The 27,571-nt window shown below is 39.0% G+C and overlaps 1 protein-coding gene across 1 annotated transcript in view; it reads left to right on the forward strand.

The window, feature by feature from the left end:
- The first annotated feature begins 10,127 nt into the window (after positions 1-10,127).
- Positions 10,128-27,571, forward strand: part of LOC145999545 (uncharacterized) — an 88,172-nt gene continuing 70,728 nt past the window's right edge. Inside the window, exon 1 of the mRNA XM_083136542.1 lies at positions 10,128-10,435. Within this exon, the coding sequence (XP_082992668.1) occupies positions 10,358-10,435 (78 nt within the window). The 5' untranslated portion in view covers positions 10,128-10,357. The remainder of the gene's footprint in view (positions 10,436-27,571) is intronic.

Consider the following 27,571-nt stretch of genomic DNA (forward strand, 5'->3'; position numbering starts at 1 on the left):
AAAAGTGGAAACATTACAAAACAAGCTGTTTCTGTTACGGACTTCCTCTAACGCAATTTGCCGGGACCTGTTGCATGAAGGCGGCGCCGACCGGCCGACACGATGGCGGTGAACGACTGAAATAACCTCCCTGTATACCTCATACCTATTCTCTCTGTGTTCTCTCTTCTGGTTTTTCTAGTCACCCCATTTTCCGTATACCCTCGTCTTCTCTATAATACTCCCAAGAAACCTCAGTCTCTTGCTAGCCCTATATTCGCCTACGTTTTGTAAAGTTTCCAACATCCTTGTTTTACCCTCTGTTCAACCATTTTCTTGTTACTTTTGAAGAGTGCGTGTTATTTTACTACACTGCTGCATCGCAGGCCAAACGCGTTTTGTGGTCGACTCGTGGTCTCTGGTTCGATACCCGATGGAGGCACATATACCGCGTTTTTTACAACTTGACTCGCTTTCCGCGCTTGCTGATCGCTGGCTTTTCTAGCAGAAACCACGCTGCATTGCCGCTGCAGACCGCGTGAACTCCGTGCTGGGGAAAGCCGAAGACAGGTTGTGAATAAAATACGCGGAAATGCATAAATATACACAATTCCCCTTCCTGAATGTTCCAGCTAAGATGACACTAAACACAAAAAGGACACAAGCAAATATCACCACAATAAATTCCATCCTGGATATTTTAAAACGCCCACTAATCAGCACCTAGCTTACAATACAAGCTTCTTCAACAAGACACAAACAAAACACGTGAGTTAGACCGCAACGTGGCAACAGCGTCTACGTAAGCGCCTTTCTTCTGCCTTCCATTCGCTTCTCGCTGCCCAGCACACAACCTTTTCCTCGTTTCTCATTGGCTCGGAAACTGTCGCGCCATCGCTAGCGCGGGAAATGGGACAGGTTCTAACAAACGGGGTATAGTGGTTCGGATCCCACTTTGAACTCTAGGTCCAGTCCCGATTAGCCTATCCGTGCATAACTTGGACTTAAAAGCAAACTCATTGCGGTCTCGTCACCTTAGGTTGTAAATTTAACGTTTATCAATTTTATCAATCATTCTTATCGTTGCAATTAGCCCTAGTGACAGAAAAGCAAAATAAAATTAGAAAAAATTGACTACTTAAATCTTTTTCCAGCCGAGCTCCGTGGCGAAGTGCTTAGCGCAGCGCGCTCCGACGCCGGGGATCCCTGGTTCGAATCCCGGTCTGAACATGGTTCTTTGCGAGTTTTCCTTCAGGATTTTCATCATATGATCACTCATTCTCATCGTCGCGATTAGCAAAAGTCACAGAAAGCGAAGTAAAATTAACCAAATCAATGAATCAAAATAAATCTTTATTTATTTTTTTGATAGTTCTTCTATTATTTCCTCCTGGCTTTGTGGTACTTTGACCTGAGCTCATGAGTAATTTGATAATTTCTTTTGTCTGTGACATTTTCACTCTGTTTTCCTCTCATTGGTTTGAATTGTATTTCCTTCTTTTGGATGCAATACATCTTCTTTTGGCCTTACTTCTTCGTTACGCTTTTTCTTCTGTTGTTTTAGTATTGTCTGTGGCTTCATGGGCATCCGGAAGGGAGGGGGCGTGGTCCCCCCTGGAAAATGAAAGTCCATAAAAAAATATGTATTTCACACATATAATTTCATTTTAGCCACAATAATATGTGTTAATTATTGCATGAACACGATAAATTCAAATTTAAGCAATGTTTTTTTAAGGGAACAACACTATTTTGGGGGAAAATATGAAGTTTGCAACCCCCTGAAAAAAATGCCTTTCTTGCCCCTCCATGGAAAAAATCCTGCAAACGTCCATGTGTGGCTTTGAATTATTTTGTCCACTTCCTGAAATTTTACGCAAAAAATTACTTTATTAATATTGTACATTTGCCCTGAAAAGTAAAAAAAATCTGATATCTCAATCCAAAGCTCGCTTCCGACTTATTAAGTTATCTGACAAAAGAGCGGTCCGTTGACCACGCGCTGTAAGACGAATTCCGTGCCCTACATGCTGCACATAAGGAAAAAAGACTCGTGTGTAGAGATGCGTATGCAGATAACAAGTCTCCACACCGGAGCCACCTAACTTGGTCTTTTGGCAGTGACCGGAACAGCTATCTCTTGTCACATCTGCGCGCTTCTTACTTCTTTTGTCTTTTGTGGGTAACGTCGGTCCGGGTGCCATATTTCATTAATGTCCATTTGCGAGGAAAGAGTTTTCTTTTAAATTTCCTTGCTCGCTTCACTCGAAGTACAAATATTTTTACAAGGATCATATTTATTAATAGGCCTGGGTTTTCATGATGTAGCACATTTGTTTTCGTAAAAAAATCATTTTATGGAAAACTTATCAAATTAAGGGAGGTTCATTAGGGCCTCTTTAAGAGGTTGAGCATATTTTTACTATTTTACGGTCATATTCAACATGCTTCCGCTTTTTCAAGGCATAAAGAACTTTCATTACTCACTTATTTCCGAAGTGAATTTTGTTCCTTCTTCCAAGTTGACTCAACTTGCTGATGTTTTAAAGATATAATTAAGTGCTGTCACACTTTTATCCCAGCATATGGTATTCATTTGTGAATACACATGCACACACAAATCTACATACATACATACATACATACATACATACATATGGGTTGTACAAATAATCACGTTAAGTGATTTAGCTGAGTTATTAATTAGAAAGACATTTGTTAGTGGCTGGAAGTTGCGAGAAAATAATCTGTCGTTTATTGCAAGATTGCAAGGTAAAGGCAAATCCATAACCAAATTGGAGCAGTTTACGTCATTATTACAACCCATAATGGTAGTACAGCGCCACATTTCAACCTGGTGGCGGAAAATTGAACTATTTTTATCGCCATCCTCTTCCCCATGGTCTGCATAGTGGATTCACCACATTTCAGAGTTCTATGATGCCTCAAACAGGCTACAGAGGGCTCTGAGTTGGGTAACTTTAATTCTGGCCACCCAGTACATAATTAAGTTAGAAGGTATAAGGTATTTTACATATTGTTGTTTATTTTAACGTTTTTGATTAATTTTAGTTCTGTATTGTGTCCTACCCGTGATATTTAAAACCAATTAATTTCTGCATTAACTTTTACATTTCCCCCTCAGCTCCACTAGAATATTCAAAGGTCAATCACCTTCTCTCTATGTCTTAAATAATTTATTTTTCATCATTTGAAAATTCACAGAAATTAAAATAAAGTTCTTATTAAGTAAATAGAAATGCCTCCCTTGCCCCTCGCAGGCTACGCCTATGAAGAGTTATCGAGGACTCGTCGAGATAAGCTTACGGATGCCGTATTGTTGCAAAGGTTTAAACGATTAAAGTCCTCAGATTAACCACATTACGAGAGTCTAGCACCTTGCGGGTTATGTGCTATGTTGAAGGATGTTTCATTACAAACACAAGGCAACACCGGTGCATTGCCCTTCGATTTTTCTACGTGAACAAATATTGAGAAACCAGGAAGAGAACCAAGGCCTTTTACTTGAACAGAGAGAAGAAACCACACTCCCCTTTCCACCACAACGGTCCAACTTACCATAACTTCCTAACTGTAGTCGATAATGCACACACGCGATAGGGTGACTTCACAGTTGAAATGTTATCTGCACAAAGATTACCAACTGTACTGTTTGATGAATTCGATAATCATGTCGAAAAGGCTTGAAAGCGGAACAGAAGGGTCTTCCGTAATTTAATCAAATGTGTTAACCTCACAAAATATATGTAATGTTATTTTCAATTTACAGTTAAGTGAAACACGTGGCCCTTAAAATGGCGATATACTTTCTTTCAAACTTGTTTTGTGACTGAAGGGACATGGTGGATATATACGCAGGTTGGCCAATTATTTGTAGTGAACGGACATTGGTTGACGAGGAATGTCGTCCACTTCCATGGCCGTATTTAGAGTTGTTTTTTTTGTGGGGGGGAGGGGGTTGAACTTCTGGCATGTTGGTTAATAGGAGTTCAGAAATTAAGATTTGTAACACATTTTCAAAACATTATTCGCAGTTTCACAAAAATACAACAGACAATTCTTAAAGGATCGAGCTAGAATTTTCAAACATTTTGAATTCTGAAATTTGAGCGAAACGGGTTTAATTCTCAGAATCGCAGCTCAACCGCGACTCCTTCATTTTCTCTTCTGCTGTCCCTCGATCAGACTGAAAATTCCCTTGTGATTGTCCCATAATCCAACTTTTAAATTCCCTGTTCGATAAGAATTGAAATCCAGCTTTATAAGAGTTCAAAACTAGGATATCCAGCTTCATAGCGCATTCCAGCATTCCATTCACTACCCTTCACCCATCGGTCGATATAGCACATATGATACATTTAACCTATATGCGGTACTATAAAGCACATACTTGTATAGTGCATAGTGGTTGTATATAATGCTGTTTTGTAAGCATAGGAACAATATGAGCCTCGGAAAGTGGGATCGAACTGGTCTATAGAGACCCCCCCCCGAATTGACATCGTTTATTGAAAGTTACAAAATAGCAGAACGTTTGTTGTTTTATTGTTAATAACGGAAATAAAGTCCAGTTAGTTAGGATTCGAACAGAATAACCAAGAAAAACGGCGTTATATTGAAAAATTGAGGGTACAATACAAGCACCAGATTATGCTTTACCATTTAGTCCACAGAATAACTGGTTTCCACAGTTTTCAAAATTCCAGAAATTAAGTTTTATGTGAATGGTCAAACAACATAAAAAACTTTATGACTAAATTTTTTGTCTCTTACTTTTAAAGTTTTTTCTTGAGGTATCTAAAATTTAATAACAAAATATAATAGCTCTGCATTTTAGTACACACTGCATGTAACGTACAAAAAAACAACAACAACAAAAAAAAAACAATTGTCCTGCATATTCACACTTCTGATGGATAGAGTAGAAGAATTCAAGGATATAAGGACAGCAATAATAATAATAATAGTAATAATAATAACAACAATAAGTTTCGAATCAATTAGTTATTTATTATCATATTTATTATTATTAATTAGTAATCATAATTGATATTATTTCTATTATTCAAACTTCTTGCGACGCCCATGGGAACAATTATGAGTGAATCCCCCCCCCCCACGCCGAATTGGTAACGAAAGTCCAGCACATTGTGCCTTTGCATTATGAAGAGTAGTTCACTAAGAAAGAGAAACGTTTTGACAGGTTCATAAATAATATTTTTTTAAAGGAAACAACACATATTATATAAATTGACAAATTGCTTGCAAGTATGTTATTCAGTGCTTAAATTAACATCTGAATACTTGTTTATAGCATCCTCCTTGTAAAACTAAAGTACACTAATCTAAATTAGGTGAATACAGAGCATATTTGAATATTAATTTCAGTGATATAAATGTATGCTCATTGTTACCCCCACACGAAAAATCATATTTGTATTATTATCAAAAAATATATTTTCATTAAATTGAAGTCTGCAACACTGGCACAGTGACAGCAATTTCTCATCGTATTTTGCTTAAGGCGATTTATGATTCACTCGTATGTAGTTAAATGTTTGAGTTTTGAACTTTTTGCTTGAAGTCCACGTTATGCACAGATATAGGCTAACCAGGACTGCATCTACAGCTTAAAGTGGGATCCTAACCACTATGTGCTTCCACCGGGTGTCGAACCCGGGACCCCTTGATTACAAGACGACGTAAGCAGTTAAGAGAGGAAAAACCTTTGCGAATGTGCTATTTTGAAGGAATAGGACAGAATTCTGTCTGATACGATGCATTAAAGAATATGTTCATAAACTTTTAAATAAAATCTAATGGGGTCTGAACCCCAGCCATCTTCTGGCCATGAAATACGAACCAAAATAATGATTTCAGCATGGAAGACACATGAAACCCAAGTCCAGTAAATAGAATGATAAAAAAGGGAACCGCAATGCAATAAACACGGTAGAAATAAAATAAACGTAATTTGTTAATAATATACCGGGTGGGCAGAATTAAAGTTACCCAACTCAGAGCACTCTGTAGCCTGTTTGAGGCATCGTAAAACTCTGAAATTTGGTGAATCCACTATGCAGACATGAGAAAGAGGATGGCGATAAAAATAGTTAAATTTTCCGCCACCAGGTTGAAATGTGGCGCTGTACTTCCATGATGGGTTGTACAAATAATCACGTTAAGTGATTTAGCTGAGTTATTAATTAGAAAGACATTTGTTAGTGGCTGGAAGTTGCGAGAAAATAATCTCTCGTTTATTGCAAGATTGCAAGGTAAAGGCAAATCCATAACCAATTGGAGCAGTTTATGTCATTATTACAACACATCATGGAAGTACAGCGCCACATTTCAAACTGGTGGCGGAAAATAGAACTATTTTTATCGCCATCCTCTTGCCCATGGTCTGCATAGTAGATTCATCAAATTTCAGAGTTCTACGATGCCTCAAACAGGCTACAGAAGGCTCTGAGTTGGGTAACTTTAATTCTGGCCATCCGGTACATACATGCTATAGATAGCGATTGACTCGTATTCCCGTAATTGTAGAACAGCATTAAATTAAGTTGTTCATGAAACTCATGGAATCTTCAGCACTGAAAACTTCCCGAAGCTTGTCGTTAGTTAGTGGAAACGGATAGTTGATTTCGTGATATGAAATACGCAAGAACGATATTCCGAAAGAGTGATTCAAGTATACCATCTTTCCTCCGTAGTTCAGCAGTTGTAAAGTACTCCCAGCGTAAACAAGCGAAGGTATGCAGCGTAACAGAAACATATCGCAAGACAAACGATTTCCTTGGAGCGAAGAAAAATTAGAGGGAGTTGAATGTATGTAGATATTTACGTGATGCGCTCCGCCCGTCAAATGTAGGGCCCTAGGTTTGTGCGGGGCCTGTGACACATTCAATTTGGATATTGTAATGAATTCGCATTGTTTCACATACAATTATATTTCCACTTTATGATTTCAGTCTATAAAATTAGACGAATAGTGCACATTAAATAATTTTGATTGAAATAATTTAACACAATTTTTATGTAGTGTTTTGTTTAGAATACGATATCAGCAATTTTGGATATTTTTTAAGGATGTGAAAACAATCCGTGAAGTCAGGAAAATCAGATTGCTTCATTTGAAGCACCAGCGCCTTATAAACCACACGCAAGCAATAATTATTTTTATTTCCCGCGGGCGAGTACCCCAGCTGCCCCTCCAAGGGGGCCGCCTCTGGTCAAATTTACTACAAATCGAACAAAATAACCCTGAAATGCTGAAATGGAAGCATGACCCGAGTCGAAGTAACTTTATCAAGAAAAATGAACAGTTGAATAGCGCTGCGTGAGAAGTTTAGTGCTAGACACGTTCAGTATTTGTTCGCAGATATGTCTTCACGTCCAAGCTGAAGACAATTAGAAAGAAAGAAGAAAGACCCAGAAACAGGCGTGGGAAAAGAAGAGAGAATAAAGTATCCGAAAAGTAACGGAGCGATATGAACAGGATCGTTCACCCTTTATAAACGAGTCTTTTGTTACTGTTCAAGAACGATGCCCAAATTGAAAGGAGTTCACAGCAATTTGCATTCTCGTCAAAAATAACATTCAAAATGTGTAAGCTCGCCATTGTAGCTTGCATGAGAGTGCATTGTGTTGTAATTACGTGCAAAAATCCTGCCTTGTTTTGTTGATCCAGTTAAGTAACTTGTTTTCTGTGCAAAGATTCACAAGGAACGAAAGACCCAGTCCCCCGGTTCTCCAATTCGCCACTGCACAAGTCCCGGGATCTGACAAACTACAGTCGCTGCGAAACTATACTCCATGAGGCCTTAAAAAGATCGCTTCGCGGGCTTGCAGCAGACGACAATATGGGGGTGTGTCTGCGAGAACCAATCAGGTCCGCGTATGAGCGACTCCGGTTGCCGCAGCTAGCTCGCTGCACCCTTCTGGAAAGGTGGGTGACCTCTGCCTCTTGCTACCTCGGCCTGTTTGTTCAGCTGAGGAGCAGACGGCACGAGAGTATCGGCAACAGTGTGCTCTTAGCCCGCGAAGCGCTCTTTCTAAGGCCTCCTGCAGTATAGCAGACCTTGGTTTGTATTCCAAGTAGGGAGTGGTATATTTATTTTACATTATAACGGCCAATGAGGGCTAAGATTAAGGGATGTATAGGAACCGCCCAGGTCGCCAAATTTCGAACGATAGCATATATTTAGTAGTAGACACTGGCGTATACAGTGGGGGCTGATGGGGCTAGAGCCTAATCCGAAATTTTGAGAAAATCAACTTTTTGAAATGAGAACAGTGGAAACACAGTAGTGAATACAACCCCCCTGAAATGACCACCGATTATAATTTTTGAGAGTAGAAAGTTAAAAATATACGAAATATCTTATTGTGTATCTCACCCACCTAGAACGCAGCTATTTTCTATCCACTTTTACAATTCCAGTCCCCCTCCGCAATAAAGTCCTACGTACGCCAGTGGTGGTAGACACGGTAATGACGAATCAAATACTACAATAAGAAGAAAGTAAATGGAATGATTACTTTCAGCATTATTAATATTGTCAAGACCCGGGTTCGATACCCGGTGGAGCCACATAGTGGTTCGGATCCCACTTTAAACTGTAGGTCCAGTCCCGATTAGCCTTACTGTGGGAATTGGACTTAAAACACCATATCAATATCAATAATATTGTCAAGACCATTTTCAAATCAATGCCGATGGTCTATACTTCTTGTTTTACTGAGCGCATAATTTTAAGATGTGAAATCTCTTTAAAAAAGATAACTAAGTTTTCTTGTAATTTTGGTTTTTGCCTTATCTGTCGAATTAACCTGCTTCATCCTCATCTTCTCGATTAGCCAAAAATAGGAGAGAAGTGAAATAAAATAAACCCAATCTTTCAAGGAAACTTGGATTTATATTTCTTGGGTTCTAGTAGATTTCACGCTCTCACACACAGATTTAGTTGTGAAAACCAAAAAATTGAAACACTTCAATTTTACCATCACATCTTAAGGCAAGAGAGGGGTGAAAGAGGTAACCTCACTTCCACGTAGCGCATCCTGGGGACTGCTGTGCTGCAGGCCAACGAGGGTCTGGCGCCTGGGTTCAAGCCAGTATAATCTTCTGTGAGCTTGTGTTGTGTCGTCCATGTGTGTTCGTGACTGTCTCTTCGTCTTATCACCACTCATCCCCATTGTCGAGATTAACCAAAGTGCCAGAAATGAGACGGTAAATACACTAAATCGAAGTCAACAAGACTGGGCACTTCACTCTCAATAGATAAGAATTTAGTATAGCAGATTCGTTGTTGATATTTACAATCTCTGGACTGCATTTTGCTCTGGCGTGTGGACTTACACCCACCATAATCCTCTGTTGGGTTCGTGTTGTGTCGCCCCTATATATTTGTGATGTTCCTTCATCTTATCATCATTAACCATCAACCTCGCGATTAGCCAAAAGTGGCAGAAAAGTGAAGTAAAAAAAAAAACTAAGTCAATCGTTGTTGATATTTTTAAAAAAAATTGCGCTATTTTTATGAAAATTAATCGTCATTTGTTACATCTGTTAGGTTAGGTTAAATGTTTCTCATTCCAGACATTGGAACATTTCTGTAGTATTTAATTGCATATATAGTGTACACAAATGCAGTAAGTATCATAAATTTGCTTCTTTATAAAATTTCAAACATGAAATCGCACGGAATCTTCTTCCCGTGATCTTAATGTCCCAAGAGTCAACATTTCTATAGGTGCATCCGGTTTCAAGTCACAGACGTATTCTCGCTTGCATTCACAAAAGCAGAGCACAGACGGTTAAAACGAGAAATGCGGTTTTCTTCTTCTTCTTCTGCTCCTTTGTCTACGATCGCATCAAGCGATAATCAATCACGTTCCGGAAGGACACAGACAAAATATTTTCGCGGGTCATTTCTTACCCGCTTGGTCATTCCGCGTACACTCCGCTGGAAAGGACCATCTTGCCTGACCCAACGTGGTCTTCCGACCGTGAGGTCCCTGGTTCACACACGGTTGAAGATCACCCAGCCGTAACACTCCCCTTCCCTCACCTCTCCCCTCCGCCCGGGCACCACAACCTAAGCCAGAAATCCGACAAAGCGACGTAACCGTTGCACGCCACAGCAAACCAACGTTGGAATCCGTGCGGTACGGGAGTCGCTATATTGTGCACAGTTGCATGGACTGACTGCTCCCTACATGTTTGTGTTTTTATGTGCAAGAGTTGGCTGGCAGTGATTTGGTGCTTTTTTTTCGACCAACAGTCTGTTGGTTATCAGGACAAGCTGAATAGAAGTGTGTTGACTTTTGTTTGATTTTAAAAGATATTACAATGTGCACCGTAGTTGTTAGAAAACTTTTCATCAGGAGCGATGCCATAGGATATATTTTAGTGATCGGACTTCTACAGGTATGAGAGTTTTAATATTTTTCTTTATCGATCTATATGGTAGTTCGTAGATAAGATCGTGTCTTCTGTTCACTCACATTGTCCGTTTTATCGCGCTAGCGTTGCAGTTTTACTAGTCTAATTTGTGTACATAATCAAGGCCGGTTGCAGATTTTTTTCTCAGGGGGCAACAGTGCTAATAGTGGAGGGAACATGGGGGGATGCTATCCCCCAGTTAAGAAAATTCTCTTAAAGCATCGCCTCACTAGGATTATTTGTACAGACACCTCTCCCCCACCCACTGCATTTCCCCCTTGTTGATCCACACAAGCATCTTCCACCTTTCCCCAAAGTGGGCAAAGTACCCCCCTCCAAACTAGGAATTTTCACTTCCAGCACGGGGGCCAGACATTGGCGTCGCCAGAAATTTTTGGAGGGGGTCAGGCAAATGATAAAAGTTGAATAGTAGAAAAATAAGTATTATTACCACGGTTATAAATGTTATTATACAATAATAAATATTATAAGCTAAGAAATATAAATTTTATTCGAAATAATAATAATAATAATTATTATTATTATATAAATGGGGAAACTCGATCCACCAAACGAGTGAATACCAGCACAACTATTTTCCATTATTTCTTGTGCATTTTATGCAGTTAGTATCTGAATGCATTTTGATATTAACCTTTACACGTCTCGTTCAAGAAAAGGCTTTAAATGTTAGGGAGATTTTTAATACATAAAGTGTGTTGTGTGACTTCTAATCTACAACTGTAATTATCAGAATTTTGAAAACTGTAAAACCATTCGTTCTTTTTATGAAATGGTAGAATACAACCTTGTCTCTGTATTTTTCACTCAATGTTTTCGCTCCAATGCATTTTTAATTCGATTATTCTGTTCGAATACTAACTAAATGAACCTTGACATTGTTCTCAAGTTCAGACTTGATGAGTCCACTATTTAAATTCAAACTGTATTTGACTCGTTTCCTTTCCATAAACATCTATCGCTTTGTTGATGAACAATTGTTCGTCTCTTTGTACTTTTCGAGTTGCATATTACCACTTATTCTGCTGTCTTTCATGACACTCTCATTCATGTTTTCATGCTATTCCAATCATTCTAATTTTTTCCTGATATCTCAGAGGGGAAAATGTCCCCTCTGGTCCCCTTTGCGGGTGCCCTTGTACATAATGTACACTTGTTCCGTTTTGCAAGTCTAATTTGTGTATATCAGATATGCTTCTTCCGTTTTGCTAATATAATTAGTACATACAAGACAAACTTGTTCCGTTTCATAAAGTTGAACTGATTGTACAAAATCTGCTAAGTTCAGTGTTGCTAGATCTAAACGAATTTAATGTTAGTAATTTGAAAGAAACATTGGAATGATTCGTATTTTCCGTGCTCTTGAACATAGAGTACGTACAACCACGTTGGATGCAAATTGTTCATTATTTTCATTCACTTATTAAAAAAAATGCCCTTGCACGCGATGTTTTGTACTCGAAGTGTTAGTAAGAATGAACCTGCTTATAACTAACGGCTTTGTTTAAATATTGAATCTCACATTACGTAAACAAAACTAAATGAACATGCTGACGGAAAATTTCCGCTTATCTTTGAACGTGATACAATAGCGTGTATTTTAGTTTAAATTTTGTAAATGCAACAAGTAAGGCTCATTTTTTTATAATTAAACACAGACGCAAAGCTGTGACTTTCTTAAAAGAAGCATTTTGATAAGAGCTTTCAATTGGGGGTGTGGTAGAAATCGTCTCTCTAGTTTTCTTACGTTGCTTTTCAGCCACTTTTGGCTAAACACGACAACGGGGATGAATTGTGATTAGAAGACGTGAATGAATGGACATGGCAAACACATGTACAAGACAGAACCCCACAAAAATTATACTGGCTGTGGGTCCAGTGTAAGATCTCAGACACTTGAATGTCTTCTTGAATGTTAATTCGAATTTTAATGAATGGTAATGAACTCCCTACCCTTATTTTTTTCATCAAAGTATGCATGATAAAGCATTTATCCTATGATATTAATGAATATATCTATGCATTGATTATTTCTTTTGATTTAATCGCGACGATGAGGATAAATGACGAATATATGAAATTGATGATGGAACACACAGCTGTTGATGTACACTCAGCACCTATGACAAGACTAGAAAACAGACAACCCTACAGACGATTATACTGGCTGTTGGACCAGACGTGAAGGGGAAACGGTGAAAGATGATGAATAAAAATTTGAGTTATGAAGGTGGATGAGTAACATTTTTACTAAGTGCAACCGTGTACTCGAAAGTTTCATATAGTAGGAAGATTATCTCCTTTGCCTGTTTTATCTCGTTCTGTCTGACTGCAACGCTGCCTGTCGGATTATATGTACAATTGTTCTGCCAGAATTGTTCCATATCGAATAAGGGTGTCCCGCGTAAAATGGTTAGCGCTCTTACCTTTGGTGCGAGCGGTCCCGAGTTCGATTCCAGGTGGGAGCCACAAAATATCGGTGTTGACCCAGTATCGTGAGAACAACTGAGGAGCTACTTGAAAAGAGCGGGTTTCGGTCTCGAAATCAAGAAAACAGAGGTGATGGATTTCTATGCATTGACCACGCGTCACCCAATAAAAAAGCTGCTGGACAGGTCACGGGCCTTCGAAGGTTGTTAGCCATAGAGTTTTATGTTAGTTAATGAACAAATAAAATTTAAAAATACATGAATGTTAATTCCGCTTGCTAGTAAGTCTTTGTCGATCTTTTATTTTCGTGTAACTTACGAAAAGTATTGTTCTTGAAATTGCTTTCAAATATTGGATAAACCTGCATTTGGAATTGGAATAAACGAGCTTAGGCAAATGTACTTACTGCAGTATATGAATGTTGAAATAGAATATGGGGCAATAATAGCAATTGTGTTTAAAATGCCTTCCTAGCTAACCGTTCGGTCATTTTATCAAATTTACAGGGTAACAGGAAAATCTGTCCCATCTCTTTCTAAAGGATGACATTGACTGTCGGGCTTTCATATTAACGACATATTCCTACTCTAAAAGTTAATCAAGTTAATGGACTTGAAACAATTTGAATGGTAGCACTGATAAAAAAAATGACAATTGTAATATCATAATCACGCCCGTCATGCTTGTTATCCGGTAGATCCTAACGGTTGTCAGTTTCAATTGGATGACGAGATCCTTGAGAGGTGTGTACCAGAATGACTGCCTCACTGTAGGCTGTATGTTCATGAAGACAGTCCTGGCTACTGCATCAATATTATATCATCATATTAGTAGAATAACGCTTTCATGATTCATAATATCATGAGAACATAGTAATCCATTACCAGTCGCTCCCACCTCCGTGGCGGAGTGGTTAGCACAGGGCTCTACGACTCCAGGGATCGTGGGTTCGAATCCAGACTTGGGCATGGTGTTCTCTGTGAGTGTCCCTTCATCAATTTCATCATATCATCATCTTCGCGATTTGCCATAAGTGGCAGAAAAGTGAAGTAAAATAAACCAAATCAATCATTTCAAGTAGCTTTTTTTACTGAGGTTAATCAGGACAGTGATGATGAGTCATTGATTAAATTGGGCTTTGTTTTAAGTGTGCACAGAAAGGCTAATCGGGACTCGACCTACAGTTTAAAGTGGGGTCCGAATCACTTGAAACTGTAGGACCAGTCCCGACCAGCCTGTCTGTGAATAAAGAGGCCTTATGGACAAAATCAAACTCGAATCCGACACCCTTTGATTACAAGACGACGTTACCAAAACGACATCGGAGAGACCCCCCGATGATGATTGATGAAATGATGATGAGGCAAGGACAATGATACACCCACGCCTTGCCCACTCGGCTGCCACAGAAGCTGGCGATAATATAGATAACATGGTAACATTTGTCCAGATATTATTAAAATAATTAAATCAAGAAGACTTAGATGAGCAGGCCATATCGCACGAATGGGAGGGAAAATAAGAGTTTACAGGATTCTTGTTGGGAAACCTGATGGTAAGAGACCTGTAGGAAGGACAAGACGAAGAAGCGTTAAGATAGACCTAAAGGAAATCGGTAGGGATGGAAAAGATTGAATTGATCTTGCCCAGGATAGGGACAGATGGAAGGCTGGTGTTGCTGCAGCCATGAACCTTCGGGTTTAAGAAGGCTAGAGAGTAAGTAAGTGAGTAGTAACATCAATTTTCATTGCTGGTCAGAAGAACGGTTCTGTATATATTTCCAAAGCTGCAATTTGCAGCTTGAATGTAACATCTTCCGTTAGTCACAGCTACTAATCCTTCCCCTCTTGTTCGAAAAGTCAATGCAGTGTCATCATCCCTTGCTGCATCATCAACAGATGAGCTTCCGTTTGAAAAATCTCCCGCTATTCATCTACAAGTCCACACAACAAAAGTTCCTTAATGTTGACAGTTACTGTATCGTAACAGTTCCCTTGTATGTTCATTCTCTCACTTTCATTCTGTCTTGTTTTCTCTTATCACGAAAAACGAGTAAACAATGTGCGACAGACTGCTTTCGAGATATTATTGGAGAAGTGTGCGTGAATTTGCGGAATCATTTTTGAGACTAAAAGCTAGTCAAAACCCGGAAACACTACGTTCAATCTTTCGCTTCAAAACTGAAACCAAATGTTTTGAATACAGCTTACAAGCAGGTGGGTCAATAACAGGTAGCGAACTGTGATTGGCTGACAAGAGAATGACGTGTAAGTATGTGGGTTTTTGAGAGACATACGTAGAAGCACATCCGCACACCTAGTGTTCAGAATAATTGGAATTGAGACTCTTAGTAACATAAATAAACCTTTTGAAAAGTAGAAATATGCGAATGGATAGGACTGCTACCGGATAGTAGGATTTGTTCGCAAAAGTAGAGCATTTGTATTTGCATATTATTATGCACGAACGCAACCTACTTCTATCGCTTTAACTTAACGATTATATTACTTTAATGTTTCACCACTACAGACTATCCTACTCTTCTCTGTGGCGCTGCCTGTCCTACAAAAATTTCGTCACTGTAAACAAGACTATAATTACCATATTATTTGTGTTAATTTGCACTGCTTTATAATTTAAACACATTATTGTAAACGACCATGATTAACCGTTCATGTTCAATCTTCCTGATGGGTCAATTTTTGATGTTATCAGGGGAGGATGTACTAGTGGGTTTACTTGCTTAATCTTATAGATGTTTCGAATAGCTCCCCAGAAAAAAAAATATCAGTAATAGGTTCCATGAATTTCAACCAGAATCATTTTACGTATGTGATAAGCATGCTTATAATTCGACGTTAATTGCTTTAAATTTAATTTTGATATCAAATTAAAACAATTCAACACCATTCTAAGTTATTATCAAACCATACTACAAGAATAGTCAGATTTGGAGTTACATACCGGGTGGCCAGAATTAAAGTTACCCAACTCAGTGTGCTCTGTAGCCTGTTTGAGGCATCGTAGAACTCTGAAATTTGGTGAATCCCCTATGCAGACCATGGGGAAGAGGATGGCGATAAAAAAGTTCAATTTACCGCCACCAGGTTGAAATGTGGCGCTGTACTTCCATGATGGGTTGTACAAATAATCACGTTAAGTGATTTAGATGAGTTATTAATTAGAAAGACATTTGTTAGTGGCTGGAAGTTGCGAGAAAATAATCTCTCGTTTATTGCAAGATTGCAAGGTAAAGGCAAATCCATAACCAATTGGAGCAGTTTACGTCATTTTTACAGCCCATAATGGAAGTACAGCTCAACTTTTCAACCTGGTGGAGGAAAATTGAACTATTTTCTTTTTTATCGCCATCCTCTTCCCCATGGTCTGCATAGTGGATTCACCAAATTTCAGAGTTCTACGATGCCTCAAACAGGCTACAGAAGGCTCTGAGTTGGGTAACTTTAATTCTGGCCACCCGGTATGTTGTTTTCTGCGTAGAAGCAATAATACACTGGAGGTCCATTTATTGACAAAATAAGAATGAATAGCAATGCATCAGTGTTGCCAACGTTTCCTGATCATCATTCCATCTAAAACAAATCTTAACGATATAATTTGTATTTTTTTACATATAGTTATGGGACTCTAACTGACTTGGAACTCTAAATGTATGATATATTAGATAATATAGGCTAATTTGCATACCCAGTGGGTGGGAAATAATTTTGTATCGTTGGGATGTGTCATTCATAACCAAGGGGTGGATATTTCAAGACAGAGGAAGGAACATCAATAATTTATCAATACTCTTCAACAAACACTTGTAAAATTTACTTTCACATCCCTCTAAAATGCTTTGCACCTCACCAGGTCGAAAATACTGGATAAATTACTCCCCGAACGGACGAAAACGATAGTTTTACCTAGGTTTGAAACCCAAAACACGTTTTCTGTTCTCGAATATAATCTTTGGTGGAAGTGATTGGAGTCCCACTTCAGTTCTAAGTCGGAATCACGAATCTTCCGACCCTCTGTATACAAACCGTCTCACTTCGAGTAACGTATCACTCCGCGTCAGCTGTTCGTGAATGCCATGGCCATCATATGCTGTTCACTGCCACTTCACCCGATCTTTAATTTTTACATACCATGGAAAAACATATTACTATTTTAACTTATACACATTGAAGTATAAGAAATTTTCGAGAAGTGATTAAATACGTGTTCTTGTTCAAGAATGAACATATTTTTCTACGCCAAAAGTGTTTTTTTTTTAGATCCAATCCTGATAGGGCATGTGAATGTGAGCATACAATGGACTTACATAATAAACATTATTCTTCGCATAACTCAGCTGCTTTCCAATTTATCATGTTTCGCGTTGCAAGAAAAATAACGAAGCATGAGGCTTGTATGAGGAAGTGAGCCACGTGCTATGAATTGAGGGGATATAAAGACGCAAGACCCGCTGACCGGAAAGATGGCGTAAGCTGATATAGCCATGAGGGCGGTGAAGAACCACGAAAGCAGCATTCGGGTTGTCAACACGGAGTCGGAACGGGCTTCACCTGACGTTTCTGGTGCATAAGAAGCGAAGGTGCCATCTAAAATTTATTATTAACGCCCGGTTTTTTATGTAGGCCAAACATGCGAAATATGTACATAATATGGTGAAAAAATCGCTGAAATATGTAAAACGTGTAAGCACATTAAAATATGTAATATGCGTATTCTTTCTCATTTCTGTGCTTTTTTTAGGTTGCTGGCAGTAATAAATGGAATTATACTAAATTAATTTTCTAATATTGTTATATTTTAAGAAGTTTCTTGTAATATTAAAATTGTTATGTGCTAAACTACATTGGAAAATTTGTAATCTGATAAACTGATATTGGTATTATTTTGTTGTTGTTGTTGTTATTATTATTACATTACTACTACTACTACTAGTTACGTTTTTTAATTACATACATTTGTAATTTCCATATTCTGTATGTCTATATACAATTTGCATAACTGTATACTTAACATTAATTCATGTAGGACAAAAAGCTATTTTTTATAGTTAAATCAGTGTAAAATAGATTGTAAGCTTAAATGTAACCCTATTTCAAATAATAGTAATAATGATAATAATAATAATAGTTGCTGTAACGTATGGCCTGTAGCCCGACCCTGTGGCCGAGCGGTTAGCACATCGCGCTGCGACGCCAAGGGTCCCGGGTTCGAATCCTGGTCGGGCTTGGTTGTTTGTGAATGTCCATTCATCAATTTCATCCTTTCATCACTCATCCTCATCTTCGCAAATTAGCCAAGAGGCACAAAACGCGAAGTAAAATAAACTAAATCAATCAATCAATCAATGTATGGCCTGTAAATCACAGAACACAATACTTTTCGTTATAAAATATCTCTACAATTCCAACATTCGAATTCCATTAAATGCTTCCAGAAATCTCAGGGGAGGGGGGCAAATGCCCCCCTGGCGCCCATTTAAAGATGCCGTGTTTTGGTAATTTTGAACGAGACTGCTTTTGTTTGAAATATCAATATTTAATTTCAAGAGCACATGTTAATTTATGTAAAATGATTTAAATACTGGAAAGGTATTTACGTGGAAAATTATTGGGGTCCGAGCACTGACTTAAAAAAAAAAAAAGAAAAAAAAGGAATTTACCGGGCCACGGTGTCGAAGGTTGAGAACCACTGCTGTAGCGTTTAGGTCTTTGCTTTACCCAGGCTGAAAAGGATCGCGAGAAGTCAAGAGTTTACAGTTTGAGATCAGTGCATATGATTTCTTACTTTTCTCATGGGCAATATGCCCCTCTCGAGTTTAAATAACTTGCACAAATTTAACATGATTTACAAATAGCAATGCCTCTTCTTACGTTTTCTTCTGGTGACTAATAAACTGATTAGTGCAATCATATCGGTATCATCATCACCCGATGACGGTATCATGCGAACTGAGCAGAGAAACAAGTGTCGCTTGCAGCTTGTCGCTTCGGTGTAAAACTCTCGTGTCTCCTGTAGTTTTGGTGTGAAATTTTCCTCAATACTGATTATTTTTTTTTAGAAAGGCCCAATTTACTGTCATTTTTGGCTCTAAATTTACAGTTTTACACATCCTAATTACGGACTTACACCCCTGGGAAATTCTGGATAAAGCGCTGCGACTGGACATTAAAGATGACACAGCTCATGCAACATGAATTGCACCTACAAAGAAAGGGACCTTCAATACAATGTCATTTCTATTGCACCCATTTTTGACGTGCACTTAGTCTGGCTAGCTGCTCTGTATGCATTCTATTGCCCTATATAGGGACAACAGTTCACGATCTCTCGTGTGATAGCGGCACGGGACTAAGGGTGAAAGTTCCCGCGTGTTCGTTCGTTTTATTCTCCACTCCTCCCCCACTGGACGGCAAAGAAGATCCTGGGAACAACGCAGTCGATTCGTTACGTCACGGAACGAATCCGGATCAACCGGAAGTGGACATTTTGAAGCGCAGCGACGCCCATGTCGTGATTTGTCTAATCGGGTGGAAGCGAGCATAAAGTTAAGCTTTTCACGCGGCGCGAAGATGCTATTTATCCGTCAACGTAGCCCGCTCTTGCACAAACGGCATTGGCATAATTGATGCAGGAAATTGAGTTTTCTCGATACAGTTTTATTGACTGTGCGAGCCTGTTATGGCCAGAGTTCGTTGCACAGAATGACATCATCGGGTGTCACAACGGTGAAAAAACGGATGGATATTGAGAACCTTGGCCCAATTAGTAGGTACGGCGCAAAACAAAGGCTTATTTCTCCAGGACAACGTCACGATTTGAACTACACTAGCGTCATCTATTATCGAAATGATCGCTTCTTCCACAATTGAACTATTTTTTTCGGCAGTGCATGGTATGTTGGAAGAGACAAGTAAAGATATTAATTTTGATGCCGACCTTCGTGGTCTACTGGTTAAGGTAACATATGGAGAGACCAAAAATTGCTAGATCCTCATTTCAACATATGTAACCACTGGCGTAGGCGGGGAGGGGGAACTGATGGGCTACAGCCCCCCCTGAATTTGTGAAGAAATCAAAATTTTCAAATGAAATCAGTTAACTCGAAAAACACGGAAGATAAATGCAAACCTCCTTAAACTGATCTCCGATTCCCATTTTTGTCTTCGAGTACAATTTTAAGAGAGGAAAAGCTCCAAATATACGTAATATAGTATTGCGTATCTCCCCTTGTAGATCGAAGATATGTAAAGTGGGATGCACAAGTATTGCTCGGCAATTATATAAACACACACTACACACAGTGCACACATATATATTTGTGTGTGTGTGCGTGTGTGTTGGAGGAGTCCCGGGTTCGAATCCTTGCCTGGGCATAGATATGAGTGTCTCTATTCATCAATTTCATCACTCATCCCCATCTTCGCAAATTAGGCAAAAGTGGCACAAGAAGCGAAGTAAAATAAAGCTAATCCATCATCAATCGTACCAACCGTGAACATGTCTCACGTAATTGCAACAATACTTACAAAAAAGAATGAACAAAGTTAAGGTCTGGCTGGACATTTTGCCGACACCAGGGCAGCCGTTTCCTCTCCTTTGCAATATCTGAGAAAATATATCTTGGAATTTCTTGTAGAGTATCTTAGCGTGGTGTGTTTTCGCTCTTGTCTAGATATTATCAATAGTTCAATATACACGTAACCACGAATCTATTGAGAATATATAGGCAACAGCGAAAGCAAACCACACCAAGATTCACGTAAATGCTCTAGATCTACAAGGAAGTCTAAGTATATGCAAATTCTCAGTTTTTAATATCATAGCGGTTTTTGGAAAGGGGAGGAAAATTCGAAGAGGGCTGCCCTGGCGTCGACCAAAAGGTTCTGCCGAACCTTAAGGCAAAGAGGGACAATTACGCACCAGTTGTGCATTTATTTCAATATAGTCTGATTGGGCACTGCTATTTAAAAAAGGGTATTAGTATGCAAGAGAGTATGAATTTCTCTCCATGTTGCAAGTAGAAACTGTTTCTCAAGTTGATTAGTAAGCTAGACACGATGTTTGAGAAATATGATTAATAAGTATTTACAGAATCCCATGTATTCCTTATGGGAAATCAACTTCAACTTCAACTTCAACAAGTTACGGCTAATCAAATGGGAGTTTCGACTCTTCCTTCTACTATGACATAGTTCAACGTGTCCCTTTTCCGTCCATGTACATTTCTACGTCATTGGATGTTTGGTATTCCCGAGAGAACTAATAAAATAATGATCCCATAAGCCTAATGCATTTCTTCTTGCCTCCTATGGCCATCCTAGCAGTGTTGCCAAACCTGATGTGCATAAAATAGCTAAATTTCACCATTCATAGAGCTAAAGATGACTTTCAAGGAGCTAGATTAACGAAAGCTGCATAAAGTGCCTACTAGGGTAATTTTAGGTGTAAGAGGGGTGGGGGCGCTGCTATTGCTGTTAACTTTAAAGTGATGGCAATTTATTCTTAGTTTTCACAGCCTGGATTTGGCGGCATCACCCATCTCAATAGTCCAATGATGTTCATATGAAATCGAAAATAAAGGATTCCCGGATAAAAATATTGTCATCTTCACCTTAGCCACAGCGCTATATATAAAAATACCTGAGGAAGAAAGAGGGGGTGGGCGACGCAGCCTATATATGAATATCACTTCACGTGCAAAATGTACACTCATGGCAAGGGTTGGTCTTTATGGGCCGAAGCCAGTGGTGGCATCATGGTGGGGCAGAGGGCGGGTCCCACAGTTCATAGTCAAACGAGTGCACGAAAGAGCGAGATCTGGCTCCAAAAGAGCGAAGTTGGCAACAGTGATCGGCAGCTGCCACAGCGAGAAAGAGCTAGGGGAAATTGTCCCTCCTCGCCTTAAGAAAAGTTGTTGGCATTGATATCTTAAACAAGCTGCGAATGTTTTTCGGCATTGTATGGCGATAATCTGAATCTATGAGGCTATAGACCACGCTATTGCTTGGCGTTCCAAGCAAATGGCCTTTAAATACATTTTCATTACCAAATGATTACCATAGAACAAACTGGGTTAACTATTTAGGGTGTCTACCAGTCATGAACGTCAAGAAAAAGTAAAGAAATTATGTGGTCAAGAATTTTTGCAATCAGAGTGATTGCATTTTACTTCACTTTTCTGCCACTTTGGTTAATTGCAAAGATGAGGACGAATGGTGGTAAGCAGTGGCGGCGATTGCCTTCCAGAACTGGTGGGGGTAAGGTGCCAAAACTGGCGGGGGGGGGGCAAGGACAGTTTACTTTCCCTTGGTAGATAAGATTTAGCATAATGCGGGGGCAAAAGTTGCAAAAATGAGGGGCAAGTGTCCCCCTCGCCCCCATAATCGCCGCTACTGGTGGTAAGATAAGATGGATGAAGGGACATTCACAATTATATATAGAATATATAGGGAGAACCACACGAGCCCCATATAAGATTATACTGGCTGTGAGTCCAAACACCAGAGCCTCTCTAGTCTGCCAAGTCGTAGGGTTTTTCATTAAATACTTTACCTAAGTAGGGGTCGTATAAATGAAGGTTTAGAAAAACTAAACAACAGGTCAAGAAAAAGTCAAGAATTTTGCATTTGTTACTTTGGTAGACATCAGAGGCGTCTCGTGAACGCATGCTGCACATGCGTCAGTTCTGGGGAAAAGGACAGCTTTCTCTGCGACGACATTAATGAGCATTTCTACATTCTAATTTCTTCATATAGGAGAAGCATTTATTTTACACGAGAGCGCTCAACTAAGCTTATATTACATTTCTTGGATCTGAAGTGAAAGAAAGTAATAATTCTTTCACCACAATTGACGCATGCGTCAATTCAGATCCTATATGAAGAAATTAGAATGTAGAAATGCTCATGAATGTCGTCGCGGAGCAAGCTGTCCTTTTTCCCACAATTGACGCATGCGCAGCATGCACCGCATGCGTTCACGAGACGCCTCTGGTAGACACCCTGCTATTACCACCTAAAATGTGTGTGTTATTTATTCATTCTATTTTGCCTGCGCAACACAAGCTCGTCCAAACTGAAAATAGAACAGAAACTCCTGCATCAACATCAGTTTTATTGCTTCCTGTCCAAACATGCTGTAAAAAAGAGAAAAGAAGCAATCCGCAAACATATTTGTGGCTAGGTGTACAATAGCAACTCGTATTATACAATGCAACCTGTAGCTGATAGCACAGTTAGAGGACATTAAAGTTCAGGAAAGTGTTATAACTTCAGTTTTTTCACAAGCCTACTCCCATTACAATGGATTCCCCTTGTACCTCTTGCATGCTAACATCGACATTTTCCCCACCTCTTTCTTGTCAGTCTCGTTTCGTTTTTCTCTGCTTCTGGAACTGGTGCGTTAGGATCCTGCGCAAGACATCCAGTTCGAGTTGTGATTGCTCAAATCATATGTGAAGTACAAACAAGGTAACGGTATCCCTAGGATTCGCGTGTGAGAATTTCTGAATAAGGGTAATTGCGAATTTATTCACCATCTCCTCCAGTTTTATTAGAAAATATAAATGAATGAATGAATGGTTTCAAATTTTTGGGTGCGTCCCTTCAATATATTCGGAAAAATATCCAAAATTATTAGAAAATAGTTTGTCTACTAAAATGTAATGGCAACATTACTACTATATTACGTACAATATTCTGTATAGAGTTAACTTTTTAATGTTTAGGAAAATTTGTAAGCAGAACTTCGAATTTTAAGAAATTGATGTGATATTGTAAACGTTGTGTGTAAAGAATGTCGAGTTAGTACAGTGGGACGCATAAGTACTACCAAGCAAATTGTCCATCACCATATTCATGTACCTAGTTTTACCACAGTGAGAGCTTCAGGAATTGAAAGAAAACAAACAAACTGCTGATAGCCTGTACGTCAGCATATGTAAAAACTGATTCCTTAAAAGCACGTAGGAAGAGCAGAATGAATGAAAATAGTTATGCACAATTTGCCGAGCAATACTTGTGCATTCTACACTACCTCATCCTAACACCTACAGCACAGCAAGGCTTATAGTATCAGAGTCTGTTTTGCCACAGATTAGCAGCTCAGAGCCTGATATTATTTGGTATAAATTACAGAAGAATTCAGTTTCGTAAATATTCACATCACTTTCTTTATCTTCACTCTGCCTGGCATGCTTTCATTCTTGCGAGTGAATCTGATTCACCGCCATATTTTGTAGAGTGGGATGCATAAGTATTACCAAGCAAATTGTCCATCACCATGTCATGTCCGTAGCCAGAATTTTATTTCGGAGGGAGGGTCTCTTGTCAGCAGTCGCGATCTAAAGGCGAAAATGTAAAGGGGGGAGAAGTCCTGAATATGATTTTCTCAGTAGATTACAACTTATTAACAAGATGTTTAATCCTGCTAAGAAAGTAAAATTAATTACCATTATACACTATTTAAAATTAGATATTTGTAGAATTTCTGGGGGGCGGGGGAGGCTTCGCCAAGGAATGGATGTTCTTTCGTGTGATATTATATTCATCTAATCGTCAGACATTCTCTTCGTTGCGATTAGACTAAAGAGAGATAAGAAGTTACATTAGATAACAAAAGTACAACTCAATCCGTGTGTGGATCTGTACTGTGTAGCTGTATGAAATCATTGTGGATGATTTTATTTCACATACAACAATATAACGCTGCAAAATTGTAACTTTATATCTTCTGTTCAGTTATACAGACATTTGCAAACAAATGACAAACATTTTTACCCTCTAACGCCTACAAACGCTCAGATTATGTGCTGGTATAGCTGACACAGAAACTTATTTTAACAGAGAGCTGTTGAAAATGTGGGTATTCACATCGTACACGAGCGTAGTGTGTGACATTCTCCCAGACTTTGTAAAATAAACAGGTGAAATATGTTCCCACATCTGCATCTTTACCTCACTGACACGGAAAATCGAAGTCTAAAGCCAAGTTGTAAATGTCTTAAGTCAAGATACTAATCCTCATCTTTGTGATTAGCCAAAAATGGCAGAGATGTGAAATAAAATAAACCAAATCAATTAATCAAGTTTAGTTTATGAAATATTCTTCAAGAATTACTACAATTCATGTCATATCATCGAAAACTGCTGCCCAATCAATCAGCACTTCTTCTCCATCACTACCACACCATCACAAATCCGTCAGATTGTCTGATTGGTCACAAATATTGTGAACTCTTCTGTCTGCTACGGTTTCAAACAAAACTGATCTTTCGCAACAAGAAGCATATTCTTTCATTTTTGTTCAAGGGCACAAACAAAGAACAGCTGTTGCTTCGTGTCGCATGATTGCTAAAAAAAAGGAAATCGTGACTCGTGAGCATATCTTTCTTGCACCTGGCTGAACGTTGTGAGCAGATCTGACCAGGAAGCGTGCAAGGGGAAGTTGTCGCTTTGTTAGTGGCTTCTCCAGGAATTTCGCAACCGGAAGTAGGAGAGGGAGGGTGTTATGACCCCCTTTTTTTAATTTACCTAACCTACCTGCATTTCATGTAAATTACCTATATGTTTTTAGGAAAGGCATTTGTTTCCTATTTTTTTCCTTATTTAGTGTCCTTTTCTGTTACGGTTGGTCAATCGTGGTGGTGTAGATGTATGATTAGATTAAATTGATGAACTGACATTGAAAAGGAATGTCCAGGACGAGACTCTAACCCTGAACCAGGCGAAATCGTGAGTCGCGACCACCGAATAATCCAAGCGAAATGGAAGTCATAACCCCCACTAGATCCAGTATGCCTTTAAAAAACAACCAAAAACCTTTTCTCTTACGATGATACACCGGACCCTCTGGCTTAGGGGTTAGCACATCGCGCTTCGACGCCAAGGGTCCCGGGTTCGAATCCCGCTCGGGCTTGGTTGTTTGTGAATGTCCATTCATCAATTTCATCATTTCATCACTCCTCCCCATCTTCGCAAATTAACCAAGAGGCACAAAACGCGAAGTAAAATAAACTAAATCAATCAATCAATCAATCAATCTTACGATCATACCAGCCCCTTTCGAAAATCTTGAAGGGGTTGACTTATATAGACTCACAGAATCTCCATGTAAGGATTGTAGTACGCTCGTAGATCGCGAAACTGTAACTATAAAAGAACAAGAAACGATATTATTATCTGTCCAGGTCGGAGATTCTCGTCTCGTTCAAGACTGTAACAAAACAGAACGTAAATGAAACTCTCTTCAAATTTCTTACTATGCACCTTATTCCAACACACTTGCGCGATTATTTGTACACAGGTTATGTTAAGTTGTTTAAGGGAGAGAGGGACAGTTTCCCCTAGGTCCTTCTCTCTGAGGCAGCTGGGGAGCACTGTTGCCAACTTAGCTCTTTTGTAGCCAGATCTGGCTCTTTCGTGCACTCGTTTGGCTGTGAACTGTGGCATCCGCCCCCTGCCCCACTATGATGCAATCACTAGCCCCGGCTCACATCCACTAACTTTTACCATGAGTATACATTTTGCACGTGACTTGATATTATTATATTGGCTGCGTCGTCCCACCCCTTCTTACCTCCCCAGGTACTTTCATATAGCGCCTTGGCTGAGATGAAGATGACAATATTGTTATCCGGTAATCCCTTATTTTCGATTTCATACAACCATCGGTGAATTATTGAGATGGGTGATACCGTCAGATATAGACGATGAAAACTAAGAATAGATTGTCATCACTTTAAAGTTACCAGTAATAGCAGCGCCCCCACCCCCCTTGACAACTAAAATTACCATGGGAGGCACTTTATCCAGACTTTGTAAATCTAGCTCCTTGAAAGTTAACTTTAGCTCAATTTAAGGTGAAATTTAGCTCTTTTATGCTCATCGGGTTTGGCAACACTGTCAAGATGGCCGTAGGAGGCAAGGAGAAATGCACTACGCTTATAGGAGAATTATTTTATTCCCTTTCTTGGGGATATCAAACTTCCGATGCGGAAAGAAACATATGATCGGGTAGAGGGTCCATTGAACATGATATTTGAGCTAGAAAGAGTCGAAACTCCCATTTGTTTAGCCGTAACTTGAATTTGAAGTTGTCTCTCCATAAGGAATACATGCGATTCTGTAAATACTTATTCATCATATTTTTCAAACACGGTATCTAGCTTAATAATCAACATTAAAATCCGATTCCACTTGCAACATGGGGAGAAATTCATACTCTCAAATTATGCGTGGATTTTCTTTAGTGGCAGAGCCCATTCCGATGATATTTAAATAAATGCATGCCTGGTGCGAAATTACTTTTATATATTTTTAAAACTCTTTGCATGTAATGACAGAGATAAAGGCAAACCGGAATATGAACAAGAGAAAAATTTAGAAATACAAAAGAAGAAAATAAAGAGAGAAAGTGGGGTAAAGAATAATGAATAAAGAGAAGTAGAAGAAAAAGAAATACAGATAAAGAAACAGGGTATTAAAAAACAGAAACAGATAGAGAGGAAAAGAGAAAGATGAAAAAGAAATATAGAATGTAGAAGAACGGAGAAGAGAATAAAGAAAGAAATGGAAATGCGGAAGAAAAGACAGAGTAAGAAAGAAAGAAGGGGAAACAGAAGAAGAAACACAAAAGAGGATAAAGAAAAGA

Source organism: Lepisma saccharinum, chromosome 15, assembly GCF_977018435.1.
Source record: "Lepisma saccharinum chromosome 15, izLepSacc3.1, whole genome shotgun sequence".
NCBI classification, from domain to species: Eukaryota; Metazoa; Arthropoda; class Insecta; order Zygentoma; family Lepismatidae; genus Lepisma; species Lepisma saccharinum.